Consider the following 25,029-nt stretch of genomic DNA (forward strand, 5'->3'; position numbering starts at 1 on the left):
ACTCACTGCTGGGCAATCTGCATGACCTTGGAGGAGGTGTCACCTAGGCGCTTGAGCAGGCTTCCTGCGCCGCCCCGTAGCGACGTCAGGAGGCCTGCGCTGCCCCAGCTTCCTTCCGCTGTCGTCGGAAGAGGAGCAGCCGCCGCGGAAACTGTGCCTCCGTGGACGTTGAGGTTTGGTGGAGGTGGCCGGCTGGGCGGTGCTGCAAACAGCGGAAAGCACAGATCGAGGCAGTCATACAAACTGCACGAAGAACAAGGATAGGAAAGTGAGCACAGCAGTTTGAGTTCCCCTGTAGGCGTGCGTGGAAAACCATTACAAAAAAAATTAGAGAAAGATTATGCAGTGCTGCCTTCCAATTTTAGGTGGAGGAAGAAAAAAAAATATGGTGCCCAGGAAGTTAGGGCAAAGGCAAGGAAGCCAGCTACAAGATGAAAAAGTGCAAAATATTTAACACCAGAGAAACTACTCTTTTGACTTGCTCTAGAATGTAATGTGGTAAAGGGCGGAGTCGCCTGAGGTAGGTAATAAGCAAATGTAGGTAACTTGGATGGGCCTTCCAATCTAATGTGATAGCATTAAGAACCTCGTGTCGCAGAAAATCCGGTGTCAGCGCTGGCATCCGGCGCCGGTGTCCCTCTCAGCGAACATTTCAGTATGTATTTAGGTATATCTATATGCCACGCCTTGCATATAACATGCAGTATAAGTGGGTTATAATGCCACACTGTTCTGTCATTAAAGTTGCTTGTACCTTGTCTTACATTCCTCACAAAGTTATTCTTCAGAATTTTGAGAATGACAGCCCACAAACAAATATTGTGAGACAAAGCACCGACAGCGCATGCCTTTTATGTTAAATCTTCTCAGACTTAAATATTAGAGTGTTTTAGTTGAGTGTCTTTACAGTCTGCTCCGAGTTGCAGCTCCAAGCCACAGCGAAGCGGTGGGCGATTTTCACGTTTTAGTTACACGTTTAGCGTAGCAGAGCAAACCTTTCATAGCTGCAGCGCCCTCTGGCCAAATTCAGGGTAATGAAAAAAAAATATTCACACCCATTGATCACTTTTATGAAGTAAAACGAATATATGTAACTTATTTGTCCGTGAAGTATCTAGATGCGCACTTGTAATGATTTACCGGTAAATTTCGTCCAGTGGAAAACAAGGCACCGTCTTGGGAAACGCCACGTGATAGCCAGTGAACTTGGTTTATGCATCCAATCCAATCCTTTCTGATGCCAACGCTAGCCAACGCACCGCAGAGCACACTCCGCTCAGGCAGTTTGTAAGTGGACCGTGTTTGTCGCTCCGCTAGCCCGCTTGCAACTAAGCGAAGGGTGCATGCGCATTCGCGCTTCCGTTCAGCTGCTGAGCAAAGCGTAAAAATGCCAAACTAAATTACTCTATTAAAAGTGCAAAACAATAAAAGCATAATAAATAAATAACAATTTGTTTATTGCAGCTGTGTACTACCTCCAGGACTGACCCACACAAGAGGCCGTGCTTCTACCAGAAAGCTTGCCTTCTTGCATAGTGTTCATCGCCAGCATTTCCCGGTAAATATCACGGTTACATAAGCTGCAGTTGCCGGGAAGCGTGAGAAGCAGACGGGGATCTTTGAATGCTATCGCAACCCACTCTTAAAGGCGAAGCTTAAGCATCCTTCAATTTTGTCAACAAATAAAGATGAGATGATCATTACGACACGGTTGACTAGTGCCAAGCGTATGTCTCCCCTCACCCGAAGCCGTCACAGAATCTTACGTATGTCAGCAAGTATTGTCCAGGATTCCGGTTCATCTGGGATAAGTAGCACAATAGTTTAGTACAGTGAAACATCATTACTACGTACACCACGCTAACAATCGTTTCAGATTAGCAAACTCAGAAATTCCCTGCTGCCTGCTCATACTTTCAATGTAATAATATTTCAGTACTACAAACTTCAGAGTACCTAACTTTTCAGAATCACTCTTGCAATTCAGTTACACTTTCCTGTTAACAACACCTCAGTACTACTACGAATTGTAATATATAAATCTGGGGATTCTTAGATTTCAGTGTATCCTTCACGGCAGCTGGAACAGCGAGCTAGCAGACGACAAGGTGCAGGAAGCAGACACCTCTGCGCATGGGTCAGGAAAACCTGAGGCGAGAACCTGGTGGAGAGAAGCGCAGGAAGAGGACATTTTCTTCCCTCTGTTGTTGAGGCGATGACGCATCAGGTTTTGTGAGCACGTGCTCGCTCACACAAGTTTTGCCTAGCAAAGGAGGTGCGCCTCTCTCTCTCTTTTCTTTTGCCCTTCTTTCTGTGGTTGTACTAGCTATGAACGTGGAGAAATGTAATCTCTGTGCTCACGGGGATGCCACGTGGTTGCCATATTTGCCATTTTCCTGACGGTGCTGTTTACTTGCACTTTGGAATAGTTAAGGCATCCCCCTCAAGCGAGATAGTTGTGGTGTCCATAGAAAGGAATGTGAAAAACCAACACACAAAAAGAAATACTGCACTTTGGAGGCAACATGGAGCTTCTTCTTTGTCAGTGATTTCTTAGGCGTCTCTTTTGCGCTCACCACTCTTACTATACGGTGCGGTGCTTCAGTAGTGCGTGGCGGCAGAATCTATGGAATAAAAGCAACAGGCCGAGAGCCAACAGTGATGTTTTCATGAATAGCTCATACGGTGACAACTGATGGGTTGATGAGCTGAATGGTTAATTTTGGGGCTTTTACTATAACAATCTTTGAGAATAACGAACAATTTTCCGCAGCCTTCTGAAGTTTCGTTATATCGAGATTTCACTGCAGCTGATTGCTGTTGATGACACTGACTTGCTGTAACGTTGTTAGCTCCTAACTAGGGAACCATGAGCCAGAAAGGTGTATCATTTACCGGAAGTGGAGTTCGGCACGCTGTGCGGTGCTACACTGGTGTCGCCCTGGGATGCGCCACTCGTCACCGGGTTTGCACTGTGCAGGCCCGGTGAGTCCTCCAGCCGCACGTTCTTGGCCTCACCCATCTCCTGCAGTCGCTCAGCCACGTCGAAGATCGTGGGTCGTGATGCCGGGTTCACCTGGAGCATGCCCCCTGCGAGCGCGCACCACAAGCAGGGTTTGCACAACAAGCAGGGCTTGCACACAAAATTGAAGGAATAGGAAACCAAATCTTTGACTTTATCAAAATTTAGACAATATACAGTTGCCCGGGGTGAAGAGGGCTAAAGGTGACACACGTGGTCACCTGACTAGGCCCTAGACACCCTGAATTCACGCAGGCACAGTTTCGACATGGTGAGTTACGAAGTACAAACAAATTTTTACAGGAAGACTACAACAATTCCGATCTGTATTCATAGATATAGACTCACAAGTATTCCAATTTCAGCAAGGTTGAAGATTGAGCTTCTTGATACACTGAAACCTTTGGAAGAGTGCTAGACGACATGACTGTGCCCATGTGTTGTCTTTCTTTTCCTGTCATCTAGCGCTCTTCCAAAAGATTCAAATCTGCTTCACAGTTGAAATTTCTTGCAGCCAAAAAGCCATCGAGTTGGCATCCACTTCAAGCTCTCCAGGTGTCTTTTCAAAGTCAATTTGCCAATTGCCTGCTGGCCCATCGCACACTTCACTCTATGAGAGCTAGTTAGTGCCCTGCTTCACCTGTGTTACTAGTAACATTTAACCCAAATGGCTGAAACTTTCTTCCACGCGCAACAAAAATGGCAGTATGGCTTCGTCACTTGGTCTGGCTATAACCGTTTCTCCATGATGGCAATGGTGGTTTAAATAAGCCCGTTGGTGGCAGCGGGCATGCCACACTGCAACCACATGGTAAACATTCAAAATAGAATTTATATTATAATTTCCTGATAGTGTCCATGGCGTAGCACAGGTACGGAGTTTGTTACTCCGAATGTCCAGAGGTGACCTTCAATCTCAGATCTCAAGAAATTCAAGGAGTGTATTTACTCTAAAAAAATGTTAAAGGTCTTCAAAACTTTCTTTGCCCATATTCAAGGGTTTTCAAAAAGAACAAAGGAAAAAAAAAAGATTTTTTCGGAGAACCTTTGAATATAAACCCTGTGTGACAATTATTGGTTTCCATTGTGAAACCTTCATTTAGGTGACTAGAATGACAGAATCAAAGAAATCAAAGCCGCCCTTTACCATGTAATGCCCAAACACAGTTCTGCATCAAGGAAAATTGGAACAAAATTTTCAGCTTTATTTCTAGCCATGCAAGTAGATTTGTAGAAAAAAGGTTAAATGTTATTCGAGGTGCCATTTATTAGTATTGCAACTATCTAATTAGAAATTAGTTCGTTGAACTATCTATGGCGGGAACTTAAGTATGGCATATATCTATATATATACACATATATAAAAACTATGAACTCTGTGTTAAGTTTGCTGCACATAAAGTAGTATTTTGAGGTATCGAATTCTGTTCTGATATGTTTGGCATTACAGGATTAACAAGGAAGCGGCAGGCAAATGTGAGTATCATATGCATGAATTGTCAAACTGGTTCATTGTGGTTAAATGATACATGTGTGACAGATGGCAAAGAGCAAAGGGTGAAGCATACGGTGCACACTTCTCTGATGCTTCAGAACCTCCATATAGCTGCGCAGAAAGTTTGACTTTCAGGTAGAAATTCTTGGTGCGCAATGCCACGGCAGTCAAAAAACACTATCAACATGACTGACTTTTGCTTCATTTCTCTTTGCTTCCTTGGCCATTTTTGGGTCTCCAGGAGTGTGCAAGGTATTGTTTTCACTGCTTTGAACTTAGGGCGACACAGCCCATTTTTCTTGGGCTTTACATGCGCAAGGGTGCACCAAATAATTGTGAACTGAAGCACACAGACCTGGGAAGACACGTCAGTCACTCCCGACTCCTGCAGCTTTTCCTTCACCCAAAAGCTTGACCACCCTCTCCACCCTTCCTCAATCTCGCTCCTTCGGCTAATACAACAGCGCTACATCTGCAACTTGGTCTCTACTTTCTGTGTCGGCAAAACAGACCATTTCATCAAGTATACATTTTCAACCCTAAGAACTGACAGTTGGCAGGGGCATTCAAACCCTTAAAAAAAAAAGTTTTGTACAGCACTAACATACATATACAGAGAGCATGAGGCATCTGCTTTCTAAAACAAGATACCTATGGCAAGTACAGTCAATTCTTAGCACATAACATGCATTTATGCAAAGGCATTTCTTTTTTCTCTTTATTTCCAATTCCAAGTGTCAGTTTAACTTTAGGCTCATTCAAAGAAAAAGATGCATGTCGTGCCAAAATTCACACTTTTGTTACCAGAATTAAGAGAGGCAACAAAAAGCAACCAGGACCAACAGTAATGGTGCAAAATGCACAGTCACACAAGGAAAATAGAGAATATGGTGAAAGTAGTAAACTTTCTCTCAGCTATTACACTGATATGATAATCAATTCCCAGCAAACTGAAAAATGAAGTAGATAACACGAGCACTGTTAAAATGTACTATTGTAATCAGTTTGAAAGTGTTTAAATATGATATGAGCACAACGCTTTAAGGGTGAAGTGCACATATTTAGTCTTAATGCCAAAGAAAAAAATATGGTAACTCCATCAGGTACGGTATTCCTTCGAAGCTCTCCGAGAGTTCCCATAGCAGTGCCAAGTTTGGACCAGCTAAGTAGTCTTGAATCCGTATTATCATACCAGCCCTTCCTCCAGTTCTGACCCACCAAAATGTAGCCATTAAACTTTAAAAAAAAATACACAAGCAACGAAATGTATATCCAAAGCAAGTTAGTAAGCAGGGCAGCCCTGCTCTCAACCACCCAAGACTAGCCAGAGAAAATGCAACATCCCACCTGGAATAACCTTAGCCATTACAGGTAAGCAATCAGCGAGACTCCAACCAGCACAGCACGAACACCACGACAGCATGCTCGCGAGTTCTTCAAGAATCCCATCGATCATGACGACTTGCAGGCAGATGTTTAAGTCTGAGCACCACAGGAGAAGAGAGGCCAAGGGCACACCACACAGTGTAGCACGTCTGCTGCCCAACTGCTCGCCAGTAGACAATGGCAAAGACCACTTTGCCGTTGCTGCCAGCCGACAGCAACAGCAAAGCCAAGAAAGACAGGAAATGCGATAGAGGCGCTGCACAACAGCAGCTACACTTTGTTCCAGCTTTTCCGTGCACTACAGCAAAGAATAGCCAAGGGAACGAGAGCCTACTGGTTCTGGTGCATAGTCAAGTACAGCCACATTACAATGTTTGTAAGAGCTTTGGCATGCAGAAATCAGGAACTACCCAATATTTGAAGGAAGGAAACAGGGATGAAATGAATCACATGGGTCATGCCATATAAGAGGCCTTGAAACTCTACAGTAACATAACCCTTTCAAATTGAAGCAGCTACAGCTTTGGCAGTACTGCACAGAACTGTTTAGGAAATGCCTGGATGGCACTCAGCATGTGACAGACACACTAGTGACGCAAAAGAACAAGGGTACATGACAGGTGTGAGCAAAAAAAGGACACAGAAGCAAAATCACAATGGCTTCTGAACTTGCATGCACTTAGCACGTGCTATGAACTGCAACTGACAAACTAGAGGAAGCAAAAACACAGAAACGGCAGTAAAACAGAAAGACCTCACCAACGAGGTCTTGTGACATGTCACATGACTGCAACAAAATGTTTCAAAAAAGAAAGACAAGAAAGGTTGCCCGAAGTAAAAAAAGAACATTGTCAGAAAAGCTGTGAACCCTAGCGGTTACAGCTGATGGTGCACAGCAGGCGACAGCTAGATGGCTGCCTAGCTGCCATCCACAGAAGGTTCCCAAATTCAAGTTAAAAGTGCGTCACAATGACGTCAGTGCCGCATCACTGCCGTAATTAAAAAAAAAGAGAGTGCGAGAACTCACGCATGAGGTCATGGAAGATGTCGAAGTGGGTGTCTCCAGGGGGAATGCTGTAGTTGGCATTGAGGATGCGGAGCTTGGACGAGTCCGGGAACGGGTGCTCGCGGAAGCACAGGAGAAACAGGACGCAGCCCAGGGCCTAACAAAAGACGCACACATGCAATGAGCACACGTCGACAGGCACAGGCACCTACTTTCACCAACAGGTGCAGTACTCGACAAAAGCTGCCCAGTCTCACAGCTCTCTAGCACTGCACACTGTGGCCCACGGTTAAAGGGAATGCGCAGTTAGTATTCTGCGATAAGTTATCACTAGAATGTGGACTCAAGGCCAACAAACAAATTTTTTGTCCTACATAAATATATGCCCAGTTCATTATATCAAAAGGTTCTTTACCAACAAAAGGGAGTCAATGTTCCGATTTATTGGCTTTCGTAACTGATTATGTGTTAACACGGCAAGCTGGGCGAGTTGGTGATTGAACATGTTCTTAGGGGTGGGCAGCGTGACCCAGATGAAAGACAAAAGGCCATATCGACAGCTGTGCACTGCTTCTTGAAGTGGAGTCGTCCGTCTGACATGGCAGCACAGTCATTAAGTATTGTATCCTGTACTTCCTTTTGTCTTTCGTCCGGGTTGTGCTGCCCACACCTAGGAACATGATGATGTGTTCAACTGAACAGTGGATCATACATCATGTAACACCTTATCTCTGCAGCAGTTGCTTCACCACTCCAGCTGGTCGAAGTTTAAGATTTGGCACCTGACGGAACTGACGCCAACTCAACATCATGATGAAGCACCTCCAAATGTTATCTTTGAGTGCAGCAAGCTACTGCTACAGCATCAGCCTTCGGCTTTTTGGTTTGTCAAGCATGCCACTTTTGTGTGCTACAGCAACCAGGTTGAGTGGCTATATCGACATGCTGCACTGCTTCTTGAAGTGAAGCCATCTACTTGTCACAGCAGCACAGCCTTTAAGTTATCCGTGAGCAGTATCCCGATACTCTCCTTTAGCTGGCTGTGTGGCCCACCCCTGCTGCAGCTTGCACATCACAGTACATCAGCGACAAGAATAAAGAGAACCGAAAAAATGTCAAAGACACATACAAACTAAATTCTAGGGTTTACATGCCAATTCCATCATCTGATCATGAGGCCCAACGCAGTGAGGGACGCTGGATTAAATTTGACCACTTGGAGTTCTTTAATGTACACATAAATCTAAGTATGCGAGCATTTTCACATTTTGCCACCATCAACATGTGGCTGCTGTGCCCAAGATTGAATCTGTGACCTTGCTCTAAGAAGTGCAACACCATAGCCACTGGCTACTGCAGCACGTGTGGCTATATTAACCCTTTAAGGCCAGTTGTCATGACTTCATAACAGATTGAGTGCCGCCTATGTTCTAGCAATATGTTTTCCAACTCAAGTGCGTTGAGGAATAATGACCTCAAAAGAATGCTTTCTCAAACTACAGCTTACATCTACGGAGCTCCCCCCCAACAGATTTGACAGAGGCTGACTGATAGACAAGGTTTTAATGTTATGAAGCAATACATGGGCTACGATTGATTTCATACATGTTTTATTGCTGCACTTGAGCAAGTATGCAGCTCCAGTAGTTGTGCAATCTTTAAGAGGCTGTAGCAGAGAAGGGGGGCTCTATATTAAATTTAGCCATGTATGCAATAAATTTTTTACATACCAAACCGATAGGTATAAATCCACTATACGATGGCATAGTGACAAAGAAACATGAAAGAATAATAGCTGGTTGACATTAATCCTGAGGGCATCTCCCACAGCATTCTTCAAAGTCCCCATTGAAGTTTTGGAAAGTTAAACTTGCCAGTTTATAGTGACACCCCATTAACTCGAAGCTAAAAGAAAGAAAGAAAAAAAAAAAGCAGAAAAAGTTTGCGATAAGCGGAGTTTCGAGACAAGTAAAATCATAAGAATACAAGCCCACTGGCCGCACATACACCACGAGAGCCTTTCTAAAATTCAGCCAGTAATATTCTCAACCACTTTTGCATGCATCGGCACCAGACATGTCAGCGTCTATGCGCAATGGCGTTACAGGCACTTTGCCAAGACAAGCGCGCCTGGCACAGATGGATGGATGGATGAAAAACTTTATTAGGGTCCTTTAGGGCGCGCACTAGCGCGCAGCGGGCCGCTCCCACGTCGGGACAGAGAGGCCGAGTCTCTCCGCCGCGTCGCGGGCCCGTTGGACAGCCCATAACTGTTCTTCGAGGTTGGGGCTGTGTAGGACCGCATCCCAACGTGAAGAAGTGTTGTTTTTATCGCTGTGTAACGCGGGACATCGCCAGAGCATGTGAGGTAAACTCGCTAAATCATTGCAAAGTGCACATGCATTTGTTGTTTGAATTTCGGGGTACACCTTGTGAAGAAGTGCCTGGCAGAGCCTAGAAAATTTATCCTAATGCAATATTTCACTTTCCATTTATTATCCATTCAACAAGCAATGGTTATGTGCAGATAGCATGCAGACGAGGGCCCCAAAGTTAATGACCGCAACGGGACCCACAGGGAAAAAGTAAAAAAAAAGTAAAGAAAAAGTAGGCCTGGCACAGAGCCTAGAAAATTTATCCTAATGCAATATTTCACTTTCCATTTATTATCCATTCAACAAGCAAAGAAAAAAGTAAAGAAAAAGTAGGCCTGGCACAGAGCCTAGAAAATTTATCCTAATGCAATATTTCACTTTCCATTTATTATCCATTCAACAAGCAATGATTATATGCAGATAGTATGCAGACGAGGGCCCCAAAGTTAATGACCGCAACGGGACCCACAGGGAAAAAGTAAAAAGTAAAAAAAAGTATAATAGACGCGGGTTAAACAAGCAAAATGTACAAGGAAACCAAATGAACAGAAGAAATGCAATAAATTTGTAAATGACGATAAACAAAGAAGTACATATATGAAAAAGCATAAATATAAAGCAGGACATAACTGGCATGAAACGACCATATTTATTCGAATCTAGGCCGATAGATCTTTTTCAAAAATTCATATACCAAACTCTAGGGTAGGCTTAGATTCGAGGATTTAAAAAAAAAACGCATCAGTTTGTAATTGAATATGATAACTGTGGTGCATAGCTAACGCCATCTAGAAAAGTCAGTATTGCAGCTGCTATTAGCAGCGCCAGTAGCCAACTGAAGACACGAGCGACGTGGCTATTTTGACCTATGTCGTATCGGGGTGCGGCATGGCCCATAGCGTGGCATTATCGTAATGGCACCAAACAGCCGATGCCACTATAGTAGTGCAACTTTCAAACGAAAAGCTGTGCTAGCCGCAGAGGCATTGTCAAATGTTCAAGCCAGGTGGGACTTTGGCATCGATGAGAAAAACATCCATCATAGGAGGAGGCAATGGGGGCGCCTTTTGCGTGTGCTGCAATGAGGAGATGACAGCGACAAGGAAAATAAGCGCGTGATAACAGAGAGGAGCTTTCACCGAGACTGCGCCGTGTTTCGATGCGTGCGAGCTGTGCCACACTGTCTGAGCTTGCGGACGCGAGCTTGCGTGCATCTGCAAGCACGCGAATGGTCTGGGCTAGCATCAGCATGTTCATATTAAATAAATGTGTTCGTTTTGTGAACATTGTCCTCACTTTTTTGTATTTCGCCTACATTCGAGGTAAGTTTTTTTAAACTTTTTTCTGGCTTCAGACATTCGGGGGTTGGCTTAGAATTGGGGCAGGTTCAGATTCGAGTAAATACGGTATTTACAAAAAATATAATGGTTGAATTCCTTTGAAGCCAGTCATATAAGCACAACTCTTCCAGGAATCCGCAAAGCTGATGCTGATACTTTCTGCATTGTAATGAATTCCAGACACTATCACGTCGACAATCAAAGATGAACTGTGGAAAAGTGCAATAGTCAAACCTTAACAGACGCCCACGAGTGACGCGGCATGAAGCGAGTGTCCTTGCCAAGTCGCAATCTTGCTAAAACGCTGTGGACTCGTACCGTGGCTTCCTTTGGGCACGGTGCGTGGGTTGATCATGCCTGCTTAAAAGTGCTGATCATTTTGCTCCAGGTCAAGATTAATAAGCCAAGACCACATTGATGTGCGTCACTGACAGCATCCTAAATGAGAGAGGTGAAAAAAGGAACATGGCTCCCAGCTCACCGCTGGTGCGTGAAGCCACAACAAAGTGGCGGCAAGCTGCCTAGCAGGTGCAAACAAGTGGTGTTAGACTTAAAGGGACACTAAAGGTTACTATTAAGTCAACGTGGATTGTTGAAATACCATCACAGAAACCTCGAAACGCTTGTTTCGTGCCAAGGAGAGACTTATTTTAAGAGAAAATGCGTTCTGAAGCATCCGCGTACCTCTAGCGCAGTTCAAATCGCCCGCCCTCCGATCGAGGAGAACTGACATCATGGTCTCATAGTGACGTTGCGCCTTCCGTGAGTAGAACGGCGTCCGCAGACGGCGCTACGGCTTTTCTGCGCAAAACGCAAACGCGCGGCCAGAAACAGAGCCAAGACGGAGCCGACAGCAGAGCGAAAGCGGGAGTACGGTGGCTAGCGGAAGGAGAAACGAATTACGTCCCACATTACGTCCCACGGCACACGGAGAGTCCATTTTCGTTAAACTATAGGCTGCGGCGAGCTCGCAGTGTGGTCGGCGTGGTCTGTGAGAAGTGACGAGCCTTTTCGCACTCGCAACAGGGCATAAAAAAGTGCGAATCGACGCAAAACTCGGCCTAGAAACGTGCTTCGCCACAGCTGACCCAGATGTCGTTTCCCGCACCGCCACCAGGCGCCGCTACTATACCTCAAGCTCTAGCGCAAGACGCCCATAAGCTGGTACTTCATTCTATGACGCAAACTTCGACGCTCGTCGCAATGGACCCTGACACCGACAGATTGGCTCGCGATGGTGGGCTCAACGTCAGCCATTTGAGCACCGACGAGCGCGACCTGCTGCTGAGGGCTCGCACTGCCGGCGTCGTTGCGTACTACGACGGCGGCCTCGACACCGGCTCTCCGGGGCGGGAAAGCAACGAGGGCTTCCCACGACATCACATGGACGTGGCATTCTCGCTGCTTGTTCCGAATGAAAGTTTCACGAGCCAGCAGAACCCGCACAGCACGACGCGATAACGAAAGTACTGAAACTCCAAAGCGTGCGCGGCGCAGAGTCGAGCGCGCGGAGTCGAGCGAAAACGAAACCTTTCGACCACCCATACTACTGAAGGGTAACGTCAAATTCTTATTTTTTGTTAGAATCGAGTAGACGTAGACAAGTAGCATTTTCTTCCGTCTTATAATCGAATGAAATGATATTTTTAGTACGAGTAGTTGAATATTAGTAACATAAATTACGGGGAGACCTTTCGTCATCGGTTTAGTACCGGAATGTCGCTGGGGGGTCTCAAATCGTGTCATGCATTTACCTCAATTTCTTGGTTACTAAAGCTCTGTTCGCGATTATATTGACGCCTTAGACGTTCTAGAACATTGCTCTACCACTTTAACTTGACTTTCTGGTAACCTTTAGTGTCCCTTTAAAGAAGGGGTGGAGTTTAGTGGGGGAGTGTGGCCCAGAGCGCTGTCTGGCTTGGATAGCGAGCTGCCACCTGGTGAAAAGCGAGTTGAAGCGATGCTGCCGACGCTCCCTGTTGCCCTTTTCCTGGTATTTTTTATGTCGAGATATTTGGCATATGGCGCAATAATTGTTCGACATAAGAGGTAAAAAAAACAACAGTTCCCACCACGGCCAGACAAATTTAGACTGATCAATATTTCGAGATATCAAAGTTCCAGCAAACGAAGGTCTACTTTAATTAAACTAAATCTACATAGAGTAAGAAGGAGCAAAGGTGAGAATGACAAGGCACTCACCCAAATGTCCATGGCCTCATTGATCGGGTAGTTGTTGTATGTGTCCAACACTTCCGGCGGCCGATACATTGGAGTCGTGTTCTTGCACATCTGTCACAAGCAAAAGCAGGCACAAGAAAGTGAGACCCAATACGAGGAACCCTCCACTGAACATCAAATGCCTGAAAGTGGTGTCAACCTGGTTTCAACTAAGCTGTCGAAATGTATGCAGAACGTACTGGATAATGCAGACCACATTTTCTGTCCACCAAGTGAAAAATGATCAATGTCCAAACAATAGCAGAATGGCCCACACACATTTCTATGCATCAACATATTTGGCATTGTTACTTACATGCTTCATTAGAAAGAAATGAAATAAATAAATAAAGTTCTGTTTAAAGATGCTTCAAATATAGTAAAGCAACAGTTCAGAATTCAGTCAGTGGAGAAAATATGAAGCTCCACACTGTGACAATATTTCTCAGGCACTGTGGTCAACGAAAGCACCGTATGATGGTGTTACCAGGACTGCTGCGATTGACACCTCCAGTATTCCAGCATTACAAGCCGTATGAAGTCTTGCATAGACTAAAACCCTCTAATGGCCAGCTAGTGCATATGATGGAGACAGCAATCACTGCTGGGGACACAGATGGACGCTTGGGCTAGTTCATTCAACACTAGGAATGGTGTCACAGTGCAAAAGGCAGACAAAAGAAAAACGCAACACACACACACACACACACACACACACACACACACACACACACACACACACACACACACACACACACACACACACACACACACACACACACACACACACACACACACACACACACACACACACACACACACACACACACACACACACACACACACACACACACACACACACACACACACACACACACACACACACACACACACACACACACACACACACACACACACACACACACACACACACACACACACACACACACACACACACACACACACACACACACACACACACACACACACACACACACACACACACACACACACACACACACACACACTGCGTATTTTTTACATCTTCCTTTAGTTCATGTCTTCTGCACTGCTGGGGAGCTAATGTGGCGACAACACATGACATATACAGTTGCTGACAGATAATTCAGACAGCTTCGCAACACAGCTATTGGCCCCATAAAGTCATGGGGCACCTCTCGCTGGCTAATGTATAAAAAATGTATAAAATTTTGGGACACTTTACAGCATACAATTCAACAACTCAGACTTTACCTGCACAACCCCGTACTAATCTAGTCATTCAGTCTAGCAGAAAGAGTGATATTTTTGCTCTGACACATGATCAGCACCTCCTTTAAAAAAAAAAAAAAAACGAAAGCCTAACCGATCCAGTATTTGCCAACCAGGCCAACACCATGCTATAAATGAAGTCAAGCTATTTAATTGTAAAGTTTTACCATATGTAAAACACTAATCAAAATGTATGTAGATACCAGTGATTGATTGCAAAATATCAAAGACCTGTAGTAGCAAGAAATCAAGTGCCACATACAGAAGTGCACACAATGACAAATACACGTCAATAAACAAGAGGGGGGAGAGAAGAGAGAGGGAGAGAGAGTGCATTTCAGCAAACTAGTAGTCAAAGTAGCAGTCCCGTTGCAATATGCATGTCACTGATAGATATTTTGGTACCTGTTCTGATTGTTTCGACAGCACCACTGCATTTTCTATAGACACTGGCAGAGAGAGAGAGAGAGAAGTTTAATGATGTGAAATGCAGAGAGGTCGGCCTGGGGTATATTCCTCTAGCCAGCGACTCGGTGCTGGGGGAAGAGGGAAATAAAGAGGGAAATAAAGAGGGAAGAAAGAGGTGCATGATGGGTGACGACGACGAGAGAAGAAAGATGTAGAACGGCAAGCAATTTGGCATGCTCAAAGCCTACAATCCAGGCCCGTACTTTTTAAAAAGCTCAGTAACGCCTGGATGGCCTTGAAACTCGATTGAGCGTCTGGCCTAGGGCCTAAAATAACGTCCTCCGACAGGCAGATCTACAAAAAGAGATGAGGGATCCTTGGCCCTGCCTGAGACATGCTCATATTACTTAGCACAGACGAAGTTGAACATGCAGACCCCTTCAACCCCCCCCCCCCCCCCCCCTAAAGAGACTACCTTGGATCAGCCCGTTACCATAGAACCAATGTGTAATGATGGTGCGGACATGATCCGCACACATGTTGTTGACAACACAGCAGTCGTAAACAAATGCTGCCACCATTCAGATAGTCACTATAACCCCCATTTTTCTTGGCGAAGAAATTTCTTGACTTTTAGAATGCCGTATGATGGCTACTAAAAAATTTTCGTCGGCTCTACATTAAACCGCAACATTTACCGCAGAATCCTGACGAAACGGTGGTGGTCAGGGTTAGTGGCAAATGGCCATGAGAAAGAGTGGACGCCAGCTGCTCAACGGAGTCGCAAGTGGCAAGCTGTCATGGAATGCTCGCTGTCTGTATGTTCATACCAGAGAACCCTTCGGCAACTGTCTGTGAGATCACGAACGTGGCCTACATGTGGCAGCCACAGTGGTGGAGGTCCATGAGCAATCCATTGGTAACTATCGCAAGGACTTCCTCTATGCTCGCACAGCTCCAAACTAACAAGGTCATATGCGTCACACACTTTGTGACGATGCGCATCAGGCTGCACGATGGGCAAATGCGAAGTGACCCTGCAGCCATGACTATCGCATTGGTTCAAGCAGATGCTAATTCAACGAAGATCAACACAGAGCAAAATAAAGCGATTTCTTTGTACTGTTGGCATTGTAAAAATCAAAGAAATATATTTTTATCGCTGAAGTTTCCTTTTCTTCTGCCCGATTATTCTACGCAAGTGCACGCTGGCGCAGGTGAGGCGCAATACCCGTGATGAGCAACAATTTGGTGCACTGTGTAGCAGCATTTCCTTCCCGACGCAGTCTGGCACAATTGGCATTACTTCCGTCACTGGCATATTTTCCTTCGTGTGCTAACTACATAGTTCCAGCCAGCTTCTTTGATTGCTATTGTAAATTTTAAGACCATCCATGTACACGTCACACAGGTGTGGCAATTAGGTGAGCGATGTGCCCAACACATTGACTGCTGCAAAAGTATGCACGATCATTTGGCTATACGTTTGTATAGGTACAGTCGACCAAAAAAGTTTACGGACCACGGGGTCTCAGAAAATGCTAAATATACGAGCAGCCCTTAAAAGTAGCCAGTAAAACCGTACATCACAATGTTGTTCGCATATACCAGTAAAGGCTGGAAACGGGAATAATAGGCTGCATTTGGAGGCTGCGGAGATATTCCGCTTTTTGTCAGGTCTCTTGGTCCGTAAACTTTTTTGGTCGACTGTACCTTTGCCTGAGCTGCCAGGAAATAAAGATTTAATTCATGTATTGCCTGTACTTGCATCTACCTGTAGCAATCACATGTGCCTACAGCAACACGTTAACAAGCTCTTTTGCCCATTTGTGGAATTCGGAATTTAAAGAGTCCTCACTGAGTCCCAATTATCAGTCGGTGACTGCACCCACATAACCTGCTTACAGAGATCTGTAAAAAAAGCTGTAAGTCTCTATAAAAAGCTGCTGCTACTATAAAATGATTAAGTTGTCGAGTACCAACAGCGTTTCCTGCACTCACCTCATCTTCGACCAGGCTCCGCTGGATGGCCGTCCAGTAGCTGTCGGGCTTGTAGGACTTCGTCGTCGAGCTGCCAAAGTCGCAAAGCTTGATGGTGCCCTTAGAACTCAACAAGAGGTTTTCAATCTGCAAAACACAATGGCAACAACACACATTAAATACAGTCACATTTGGCTTCTCAAATTTATAAAACCAACTGTTAAAATTTTCAGAGGTTTGAGGCTTTCTGGAGATGACAAGCAGAATGTTGACTGAATGATTGCTTCACAGATTTCTACAAAGCTAAAGCTAGCCCCACGTTATGAGGGACACATACTGGATACTTTTTGGGTAAACACTGTCTACAACATAAGAATATTCAACGTGCACTTGCACGCATTACTCATGAATGTTAGGTTATGCTGATGTAATAGATAAGCGCTGCAAAATGCCTAAACCACCACTTTTACTGAGAACTCTAGGTCTGCAGAATAAGTGGATGTTCACTCACACTCATCAGCACTCAATCACGCTCCAACTCACACCCACTCATACACTAATACACCTTAATTAGTCACTTCTGTTCACACTTACAGGTACCCAATCACAAACTGACATTTAGGGTTGCCAACCGCCCAAAATTTAGCGGGACAGTCCGGACTTTTTGATTAAATATCCCAGAGTCCCGATTCGACCCAGTCAGGATGACCAAATGTCCCGACTTTTGCCTTTTCTTCTGGTGAAGAACAATCAGTAAACCAGATTTTCTTTTTAAAATGCCTGGCACCTCGGTTGCACATTCTCTTTTGTCTTCAATCGCATTGTCATAAACATAAAGGCAGTTTTGTTTTCGTCGTGGTACACATAGTTTCGGTGTGGGCCATTCACACAACTTCTATCTGTCTATTGGTAGCCATGTTACCCAGGCTGCACCTTTCTTGTTGTAAATTGCGACATGGTATAACAAAAGATAAAGTGTGAAACTTTATTGTATGTACAGAGTAGTGGCTGCTGACATTGACAGAGTCCTTCATACCCAGGTATGCACACTACAGTTGCACTAGACAGAACTGACATACAGACAGAAGAAAAAATCTGGAAGTCGAGGGAACATGCATTTGAGACACCTTCAAGGAATTTTCTCTGCACAGGGAAAGACAAAGGTGACTGAAGCAGACACTGATAACAAAAGAGTAATTTTATAGCCTTATTACATAAGCAGGAAGAGGGCACAGTGCATCAGCCAACCTTCTACTATTTCCTTGAAAGGGTCCTGAAACACTTTTTAAACTAGTAACAGAATGACATCACTATTATGTTACGTCACCTCATGAATCTCCAGCAGCGAACATTTTTCAAATCCTTCAAGCACAGGCGTAGTTAAATGTAGTTACCGGAATAATCAGGGGCTTTCTGTCTCATTTCATTTGCATTGGCGTGCTGGAAGCTACACAGGAGAGACGGCAAGGGGGCGTAAGGGGGCGATGGCCAACTGGCCCCACCCAAAGCTTGAATGCAAGATGGCTCGTGGCGCTACCCGGTGGTGGCAGCGGTATCTACGCTAAGCTTTTCATCTCGGAGGCCATGCACTGCAGATGCAGCAACACGCCACTGTCATGTTTAGACCGGCAATGCAAAGATGAAATGGCTTTTCTGTACTTTTGATATTGAAGACATAGTGCTCAATTTATTTAACTCAAAGGAGCAATAACTGTGTTATTGAGAATGTTCTCGCGATCATGAAATCAGCCAATAGCTGTAGTGGCTCCAGCTACTTGCGATGATGCTGCATGACCACACTGCAGAAGCGAGAGCAAGCGATGTTTCACTGCTTTTGATCTGAGATTGTAAATTCCCTGCCACATGCAGTGCAATCATATTTAGCTCGTACATTCACTACAGCCTATAGATTGGCAATATTTTCTTAGAATGTTCATAAAGTGCTTATAGGCTCCTTTTAGATGATAAGGAGACTGAATTTGTTGGAAATTACAAAATCGATTTTTGCGCATGCCCATTTCCCTTTGGCGTTCGCGTTTTATGCAATAAACATTCGGTCATGAGTCAGCACGGTCCGTGTGTGCTTCTAAGTCATCTGTCTATCCTAGGGTTTCAAAAAACCCTAGATGAATCAACTTAAATTTCTTTTATATGCATTTGAGGAACTGCTTTTGCACAGCGAGGCTGACGTACTGACCTTGAGGTCTCGGTGTATGATGGGCGGGCTTTGTGTGTGCATATGGCAGACGGCGCTGCACGTCTGGTAAAAGATCTGCAGGACCTGCGCAAGGCTGAGGTCTGTTGTTCGCTGTTGGAGGACATCCACCAGGGGACCACCTGCAGCATCAACACAAAGTAGAGAGCTTTGTCAGGACAATTTTCAAAAGCTGTAATGCATGCAGGAGGACCACGTAGTACTGCGTAAGTGTGGAAGTCACCATCAGCACCACACTTCAGAAAGTCTAGGTAAGGATGAAATACTTCTTCAAACAGGGACGAAAGGTCAGGATCAGAGAACAAGGACAGGAGCAGATATCAAGTGATTCCTCACTTGTCCTTTCCAAGCAATTGTCCTTGTTAGTTCTTTCTTGTCCTATCTCTCTCTCTTGGCATTGTTTGTAGGAGCAAGCACTAAATAGTTCATAGTATGGCACCAACATTCGGATCGCAGTTGCACATAGATCCTGTGATGTAAAATGGGATTGAAAGCACAGGACGAGAAAGGACAGACAAGGATGGGCAAAGACTTCCAGATGTTCTCACATCTGGGCCTTTCAATTCAATGTCCTTGTTCTCTCTTTTCCTGTCGTTTTGGCATTGGGTGTAGAGGTAAGGATGAAATATTTTGTACAGTGTCGGCATTTGGACTGCAGTAATATGTGGATTGAGTGGCGCAAAACAGGGTTGAAAGGCTAGGATTACAATGGCAGACAAGGGCAGTTGTGGATTTAATTGGTTTCTTATATGTCCTTCTGAACTGAATGTCCTCGTCAGTTCTTTTTTTATTGTTGCCTATCATCCCATGCCCATGATTTATGCGGTGCTCACAGCAACTCACATAAGCTTTTTCACTGCTGAACAATGAAATAGTAATTTTTAAAAAAATTATGATGTTTTATGTGTCACTGAAATAGTGCCACCATCTTTATTACTAAGTATGCTTCTTTTTTCTAAAACCTACCACCATAATTAGGACGTTGAATTTAGCAACAGATTTATGGAGGCAAAGGCACGACAAATACTAAAGAAATGAGGCACCATAGCCTCTACAACAATTTTATTTAAAAAATAACTTATCAACAGATTATTAATCTGCCATTCTGCAAGTGTGGTCCAACCAGGTCTGACCTTTTTTCCTAGAGTCGTTAGAAAATAATAGGTCTGTCGACAGCTCCTTCAATGCTACTGGTTTGAAAGTCAATAAAAGCAAATGTTGTGAAGTACGAGTCTTCTCACCTGGGCAAAGCTCTGTGAGGAGAAGGTATTCCGACTTCCCATGACCCGACTGGCATTTCTCAATGGCTGCGGCTGCAATGAAGTCTATCACGTTCGGGTGGCCGGAAAGCTTTTTCTGTGCCAGCTGTCAAGGTCTGCCAACAAGCAAGTTGCCGAGATAACTGGACGCGGCAGCAATGGCCAATAAAGGTATTAAAAGCTATGTGTTCTTTAACCGAGCATTGTTTACTTGGCAAGTTTCGTGTGTCGTGCAAAGTGCACCGAACTGCCTGGTGACAAACGTGGCTGAGGCAGTCTCTTGTCACTCTAAATGGAACATTCTTTCTATAGCCCATTTACTATTCTAATCAGCTTTTAGAGTAGAATTAGCTAAATTCTGGCGTTTTAAGTGCTAGGACCATGATATGAGTATGAGACACGCAGTGGAGGACTCCTGATTAATTTAGACCACCCAGGGTTCCTGAATGTTCCCCCAAATCAAATTACATGAGCGTTTCTGCATTTTGCCCCCATAGAAATGGCACCATCGCAGCTGGTATCAAACATGCGACCTTGAGTGCAGTGGCGCAACTCTATAGCCACTAAGTTACTGTGATGGGGCAGCAAAATTGGGCGCTCACTTGCCTGGTTTACGCTGTGGCAAGTAAACCTGCCAGAGCAGGTTTATGGTAAAAGGCCTGCAGGTTTAGCACGCCTTTCCGTAGCAGGCCTTTTTGTTTGGAAGTAGTGAATTTATGCTCCTTTCTTCATTTTGGATTCCCACATTTAACGATGGATTGCTTTTCTGCTGTGCCTATGGAGTGTGAATTCAGTCATAACTTAAACAGCCTGCTGCATCACTTTTGCCTGCCTAATAAAGTAGTTTGTTCGGTCTTGGAACTTTAACCCTTTAAGTGTCATGTCTGAGTTATGTCGTTATATTCATTTTCGACCGTAGCTATGGAGTGCTTGTGACCAAAATCGCCTTGCCAACATCGGACATTCAGCCAAGGATACAAGGACGTTGACTTCTTGGAGAATGGATCTGCTGGCTTCCTCATCTCCAGCGAACATTCGCTGCAGAGACAGGGGAAAACAAAGCAAAACAATAAGTTCAGGGTCATGAACAACAGGAAACAGCTGCATAACCTCTGCAATCTGGCACTTCCTTTCAATTTTGACATTTTTCGACGTCATCAGGAAGTGGAAAAAAAAAGTGGAGAGAGAAGGGGAGTGACTACAGGAAATGCCAAATTGGCTATAGCGATACGAGAACTGGAACGTTGGGTCGTTACCTTGAGTGCATATTCCCTGTTCGATGACAAGTCTTGCGCTGCAAACACAAAGCCAAAGCCTCCTGCAAAGATACAACATCGCAAAACTATCGTCAGTGAGGCGCATTCTTGCTGCTATAATCGCAGAGAACTTTTCTTGGCTATGAAGTGAAAGCAATGGGGCGGAACTTCTGCACATGACTGTATTCGTACGCAATGTAGTCCGGCGCGCTCGACACCAGTTTCACCAACCTTGCACCTCTTTATTTTAGTGAAGACAGATACAATTAACTCGGCGTGAATCAAAGTTTATTCAGATCCGATATGTACCAAGTTCTGAACAGCGAGCGCCGCAGCCTGCGTCAGAGCTCCGACTCAGCCGTATGGCATCAGTTAGGACTTCGAAGCGCAACCGATGCTGGTGTTGGTAGAGCCGGCGCAACAGTCAGCTCGCTCGCTCGTTTGTACATTCCGAAGTTTGCGATTTCCAGATGGGTTCGCTTGGTTTCTGTGCAGACGCTGCAAACACTCCTTGTGTGTGTGTGTACTTCAACAGTCTTTTGTTGCTAATGTTGGACAACAGCTTCCCAAGGGTGTTATTGGCGGTACAGCAAGCGACAAACCCTCACCAGAAGACACGGGCGCCATTTTGCGTTTGATGAATGTGCAAAACGTGCAATGGTTTTGGGTGTGCGAAAACTCGAAAGGGCAAACTAAATATACAATAACATAACAATAGCTGATTGGTGAATGTTGCGGATTGTTTCAAATTATGTGCTGTAAAAAACAAAAATAATATTGTTTTCTATTTCCCACGTAAGAAAATGTGAACAAAACTGCGGGACTACTTCCAGCAGCGGTGACAGAGGCGTGCTTAGTTTCCGTAGCCTTCACTTCATAGCCAAGAAAAGTTGTCCGCAAGTATAGCATACCAGTCAAGCAACCAAAGTAACTCCTTTCTTGAGGTGCATAGCAGTGAGAAATGCTCCTTAAAGGAACACTAAAAACGAAAGTTGAGTGTTGGTAAAATACACTCCTACAACACCAAAAACTCCACTCTTATCATGAGAGCAGACTTGGTAAACCCAAAAACATGCAAATACTAAGCACAGGTGGCGGCACCAACTTCAAGTTTCCACACCCACTCACTGCAACATCAGAGATTACGAAAGCGTTTGCTCAGACGTAGGTAATTTCTACTTAGTAAATATGGCCTATGTCATTCATTCTAAAGGTGGAAAAAAAGTGAAATTAGCAAATGTTGAGCAATTCAGCGGTGCCACGACCCACATGATAAAACTACACTGTAACGTGTAACGTCGCACGGACATACTGGTGCTGGGATTTTGGACACCCACTGCTGTGGCTTAGTGGCTTTGGTGTTGCGTTGCTAAGCATGAGGTCGGATCTAAACCCGCCCATGGCAGCTGCATTTCGATGGGGGCGAAATGCGAAGACACTCGCGTACTTATATTTGGTTGCAACGTTAAAGAACTCCAGGTGTTCAAAATTAATCCAGAGTGCACCACTATGGTGTGCCTCATAATCAGATAGTGGTTTTGGCACGTAAAGCCCCATAATGTAATTTTCGCATAAAATTTGAAGATTGAGAGATTGACCTTCATTTTTTTCTAATAGTACTCAACGCCATAGTTAGAAATTAATGACAGCTTTATTAAAGAGTAATTTATTTTCCAAAACTGGTTTAGCATTTCTTTTCACTGCCCCTTTAAGACCAAAAGATACTAAAGAAAAATGGCCTGTCTCAACTATATTCAGTGGCACTGAATTTATGTGTGTCATGTTGAAGACGAGCAGGTAGCACCAGTCAAAGCCGCCCAGAAAGACTGCTAGTTTGCCACTAGTGAAAGGCTATCATGCAGAAGGATGCGATAACAGTCAAAACGAAGTACTTTGACATGAAGGTTACAAGCCAAGGATTGCTTTCCTGATAGTAAGATATGCACACCAATATGTGGGAAAGGGCTGAGATAATGGAAGCCGGGGTCAAGAACAGATGTTGATTACACAAGAAAGTTCCGGCATGAAAAAAGACAACCGAGATTAAGAGCAGCATGTAAGGTAGATAAAGCATGAAACAGAATCAGCACACCTAATGCAGCTTTGGGTTACATGTATTTGAGGAAAGTGTCCTGAAGTATATAATGAACAATGGCCATATATCGTAACTACCCATATTTTTTATTTTCCACTCTTTCGGATGCCTCTTATCACTCGGCTCTGACAACATTGCACAACTGTCATCACCAAGACTGGCCACATGGCTTGGGGTAATAGATGATAAGATAAACTATGAGTTAAATGAATCGCTGTGCAATTGTGTTCCAAGAAGTCCATGTAGCTTCTAGATGAAACCAAACCACATAAAGCTGGTACTTACAATTTCATCATTCTCTGTTTTATCATAATGACTAGTGCAAGTCTGCATAAGCAGTTTGTTACACAAAGCCATATTCATTTAAATCTAGGACAACACTTTCTTTTCTACAAAATGCGCACCAAAACTTTGCAGTCGGCGCTTACTCCATGGCACAAATAGTCGGCAATGCTATAACGGCGAGAGACACTTCTCACATTTGAGAATGAAAAACAGTGCGTCCCGGCTGTATGAAAGATATACATATGCGTGGCATGAATAGATGTAACATTGAGTCTCATACTTTTCCATGATACGAAATATGACATTATTATTGCACAAAAGGTGTCACAAATCTGCACCCATTGGTGACTGCACAAAGAAAGTGGCACGTTTCTGCAACCAGGGGCTACAGAGCACACTTTGAGCTTGTGGCCAGAGCGTAGAACATGGCATACTGGAACCATAAAGACACACAAATAATATGCCATTGACCTAATGTTGCAACCACAAGCTTTAGTTGTAACATAAAAAGTAGCTATTCAGCAGAAAGTACTGTAGCTTAAAAGGAACTGCACTACAAGAGTGCAGTAAAACCCTTATGACTGCACTACTTGGATAGCTACTGCAGTGTTGCCTGCGAAGTATGAAACAAGGTACAGAATGAAATGTGAGGTTTGTCAAGACGCAACAACTTGACGTTGCTATTAATAACGGATTTATAAACACACTTCCGAAATGCTGCACCACTTTTGGAGGGACGGCAGCTGAAAACAACAAGGAATGTTAACCATGCATCGTGAGCAAGAAAGGTGGCAAACTGGATTGTAGTGGCGTCGAAGCGGCAGCATCGCTAAACCAATATCACGGCCTTCTTGAATGTACAGTGCTTTCCGACATGCCTGCTGATATAGAGGTCAGTGGATTTCAGGCAGAGGGAAGTGACAAGGAATGGAATGATGCTATTGGACAGCCTGGAGGAAGCGTCTGATGAAAGAGTGCACATTTTATGTGCTGTGCAAATGCAAGAGGAATTTGTGGCTAGTAGTTCTTGCTTCTTAGTTTGCATACAAACAAATAATTTTTTTGATGCTGCTACATTTCTGTGTCAGACTAGAACCAACCAAACACACTAAGAGAGGGAAAGAGAAGCTCTTGATAGAATGGTAAATTTTTGCCAGCATACATATAACTACTGACATACTACTCTGAAAAGGGGGTGGGATTGTGAAGGGGTGAAAAGTTGCTGAACAGAAAGCAAAAACACAAAATTGAGTGTGGTGTGTCTTAGTACAATGAAAGCAAAATGGATGGCCATGAACTGCAGTGTCCTCCACCCCACCTCCCACATCTTTTTTTGTTTCTTAGTGGAACATTAAAAGTTGGCACAGCATCTTGACTAGTTGAAAAAAAAAAGTGAAGCTGGATTGACACTGGTT

The 25,029-nt window shown here is 44.3% G+C and overlaps 1 protein-coding gene across 2 annotated transcripts in view; it reads right to left on the reverse strand.

Annotated features, from left to right (window-relative positions):
• Positions 1 to 25,029, reverse strand: part of aux (cyclin-G-associated kinase) — a 64,797-nt gene that overhangs the window by 37,671 nt on the left and 2,097 nt on the right. For both annotated transcript variants that reach the window (XM_065451633.1, XM_065451632.1), the window contains exons 2-10: positions 21,235 to 21,296; positions 20,957 to 21,016; positions 19,961 to 20,075; positions 18,702 to 18,841; positions 16,526 to 16,651; positions 12,827 to 12,916; positions 6,931 to 7,066; positions 2,896 to 3,090; positions 7 to 202 (exon numbers count right to left, since the gene is read on the reverse strand). In XM_065451633.1, coding sequence (XP_065307705.1) covers positions 7 to 202; positions 2,896 to 3,090; positions 6,931 to 7,066; positions 12,827 to 12,916; positions 16,526 to 16,651; positions 18,702 to 18,841; positions 19,961 to 20,075; positions 20,957 to 21,016; positions 21,235 to 21,296 — 1,120 coding nt within the window. The remainder of the gene's footprint in view (positions 1 to 6; positions 203 to 2,895; positions 3,091 to 6,930; positions 7,067 to 12,826; positions 12,917 to 16,525; positions 16,652 to 18,701; positions 18,842 to 19,960; positions 20,076 to 20,956; positions 21,017 to 21,234; positions 21,297 to 25,029) is intronic.

The sequence above is a fragment of the Dermacentor albipictus genome, chromosome 9 (genome assembly GCF_038994185.2).
Source record: "Dermacentor albipictus isolate Rhodes 1998 colony chromosome 9, USDA_Dalb.pri_finalv2, whole genome shotgun sequence".
Lineage (NCBI taxonomy): Eukaryota > Metazoa > Arthropoda > Arachnida > Ixodida > Ixodidae > Dermacentor > Dermacentor albipictus.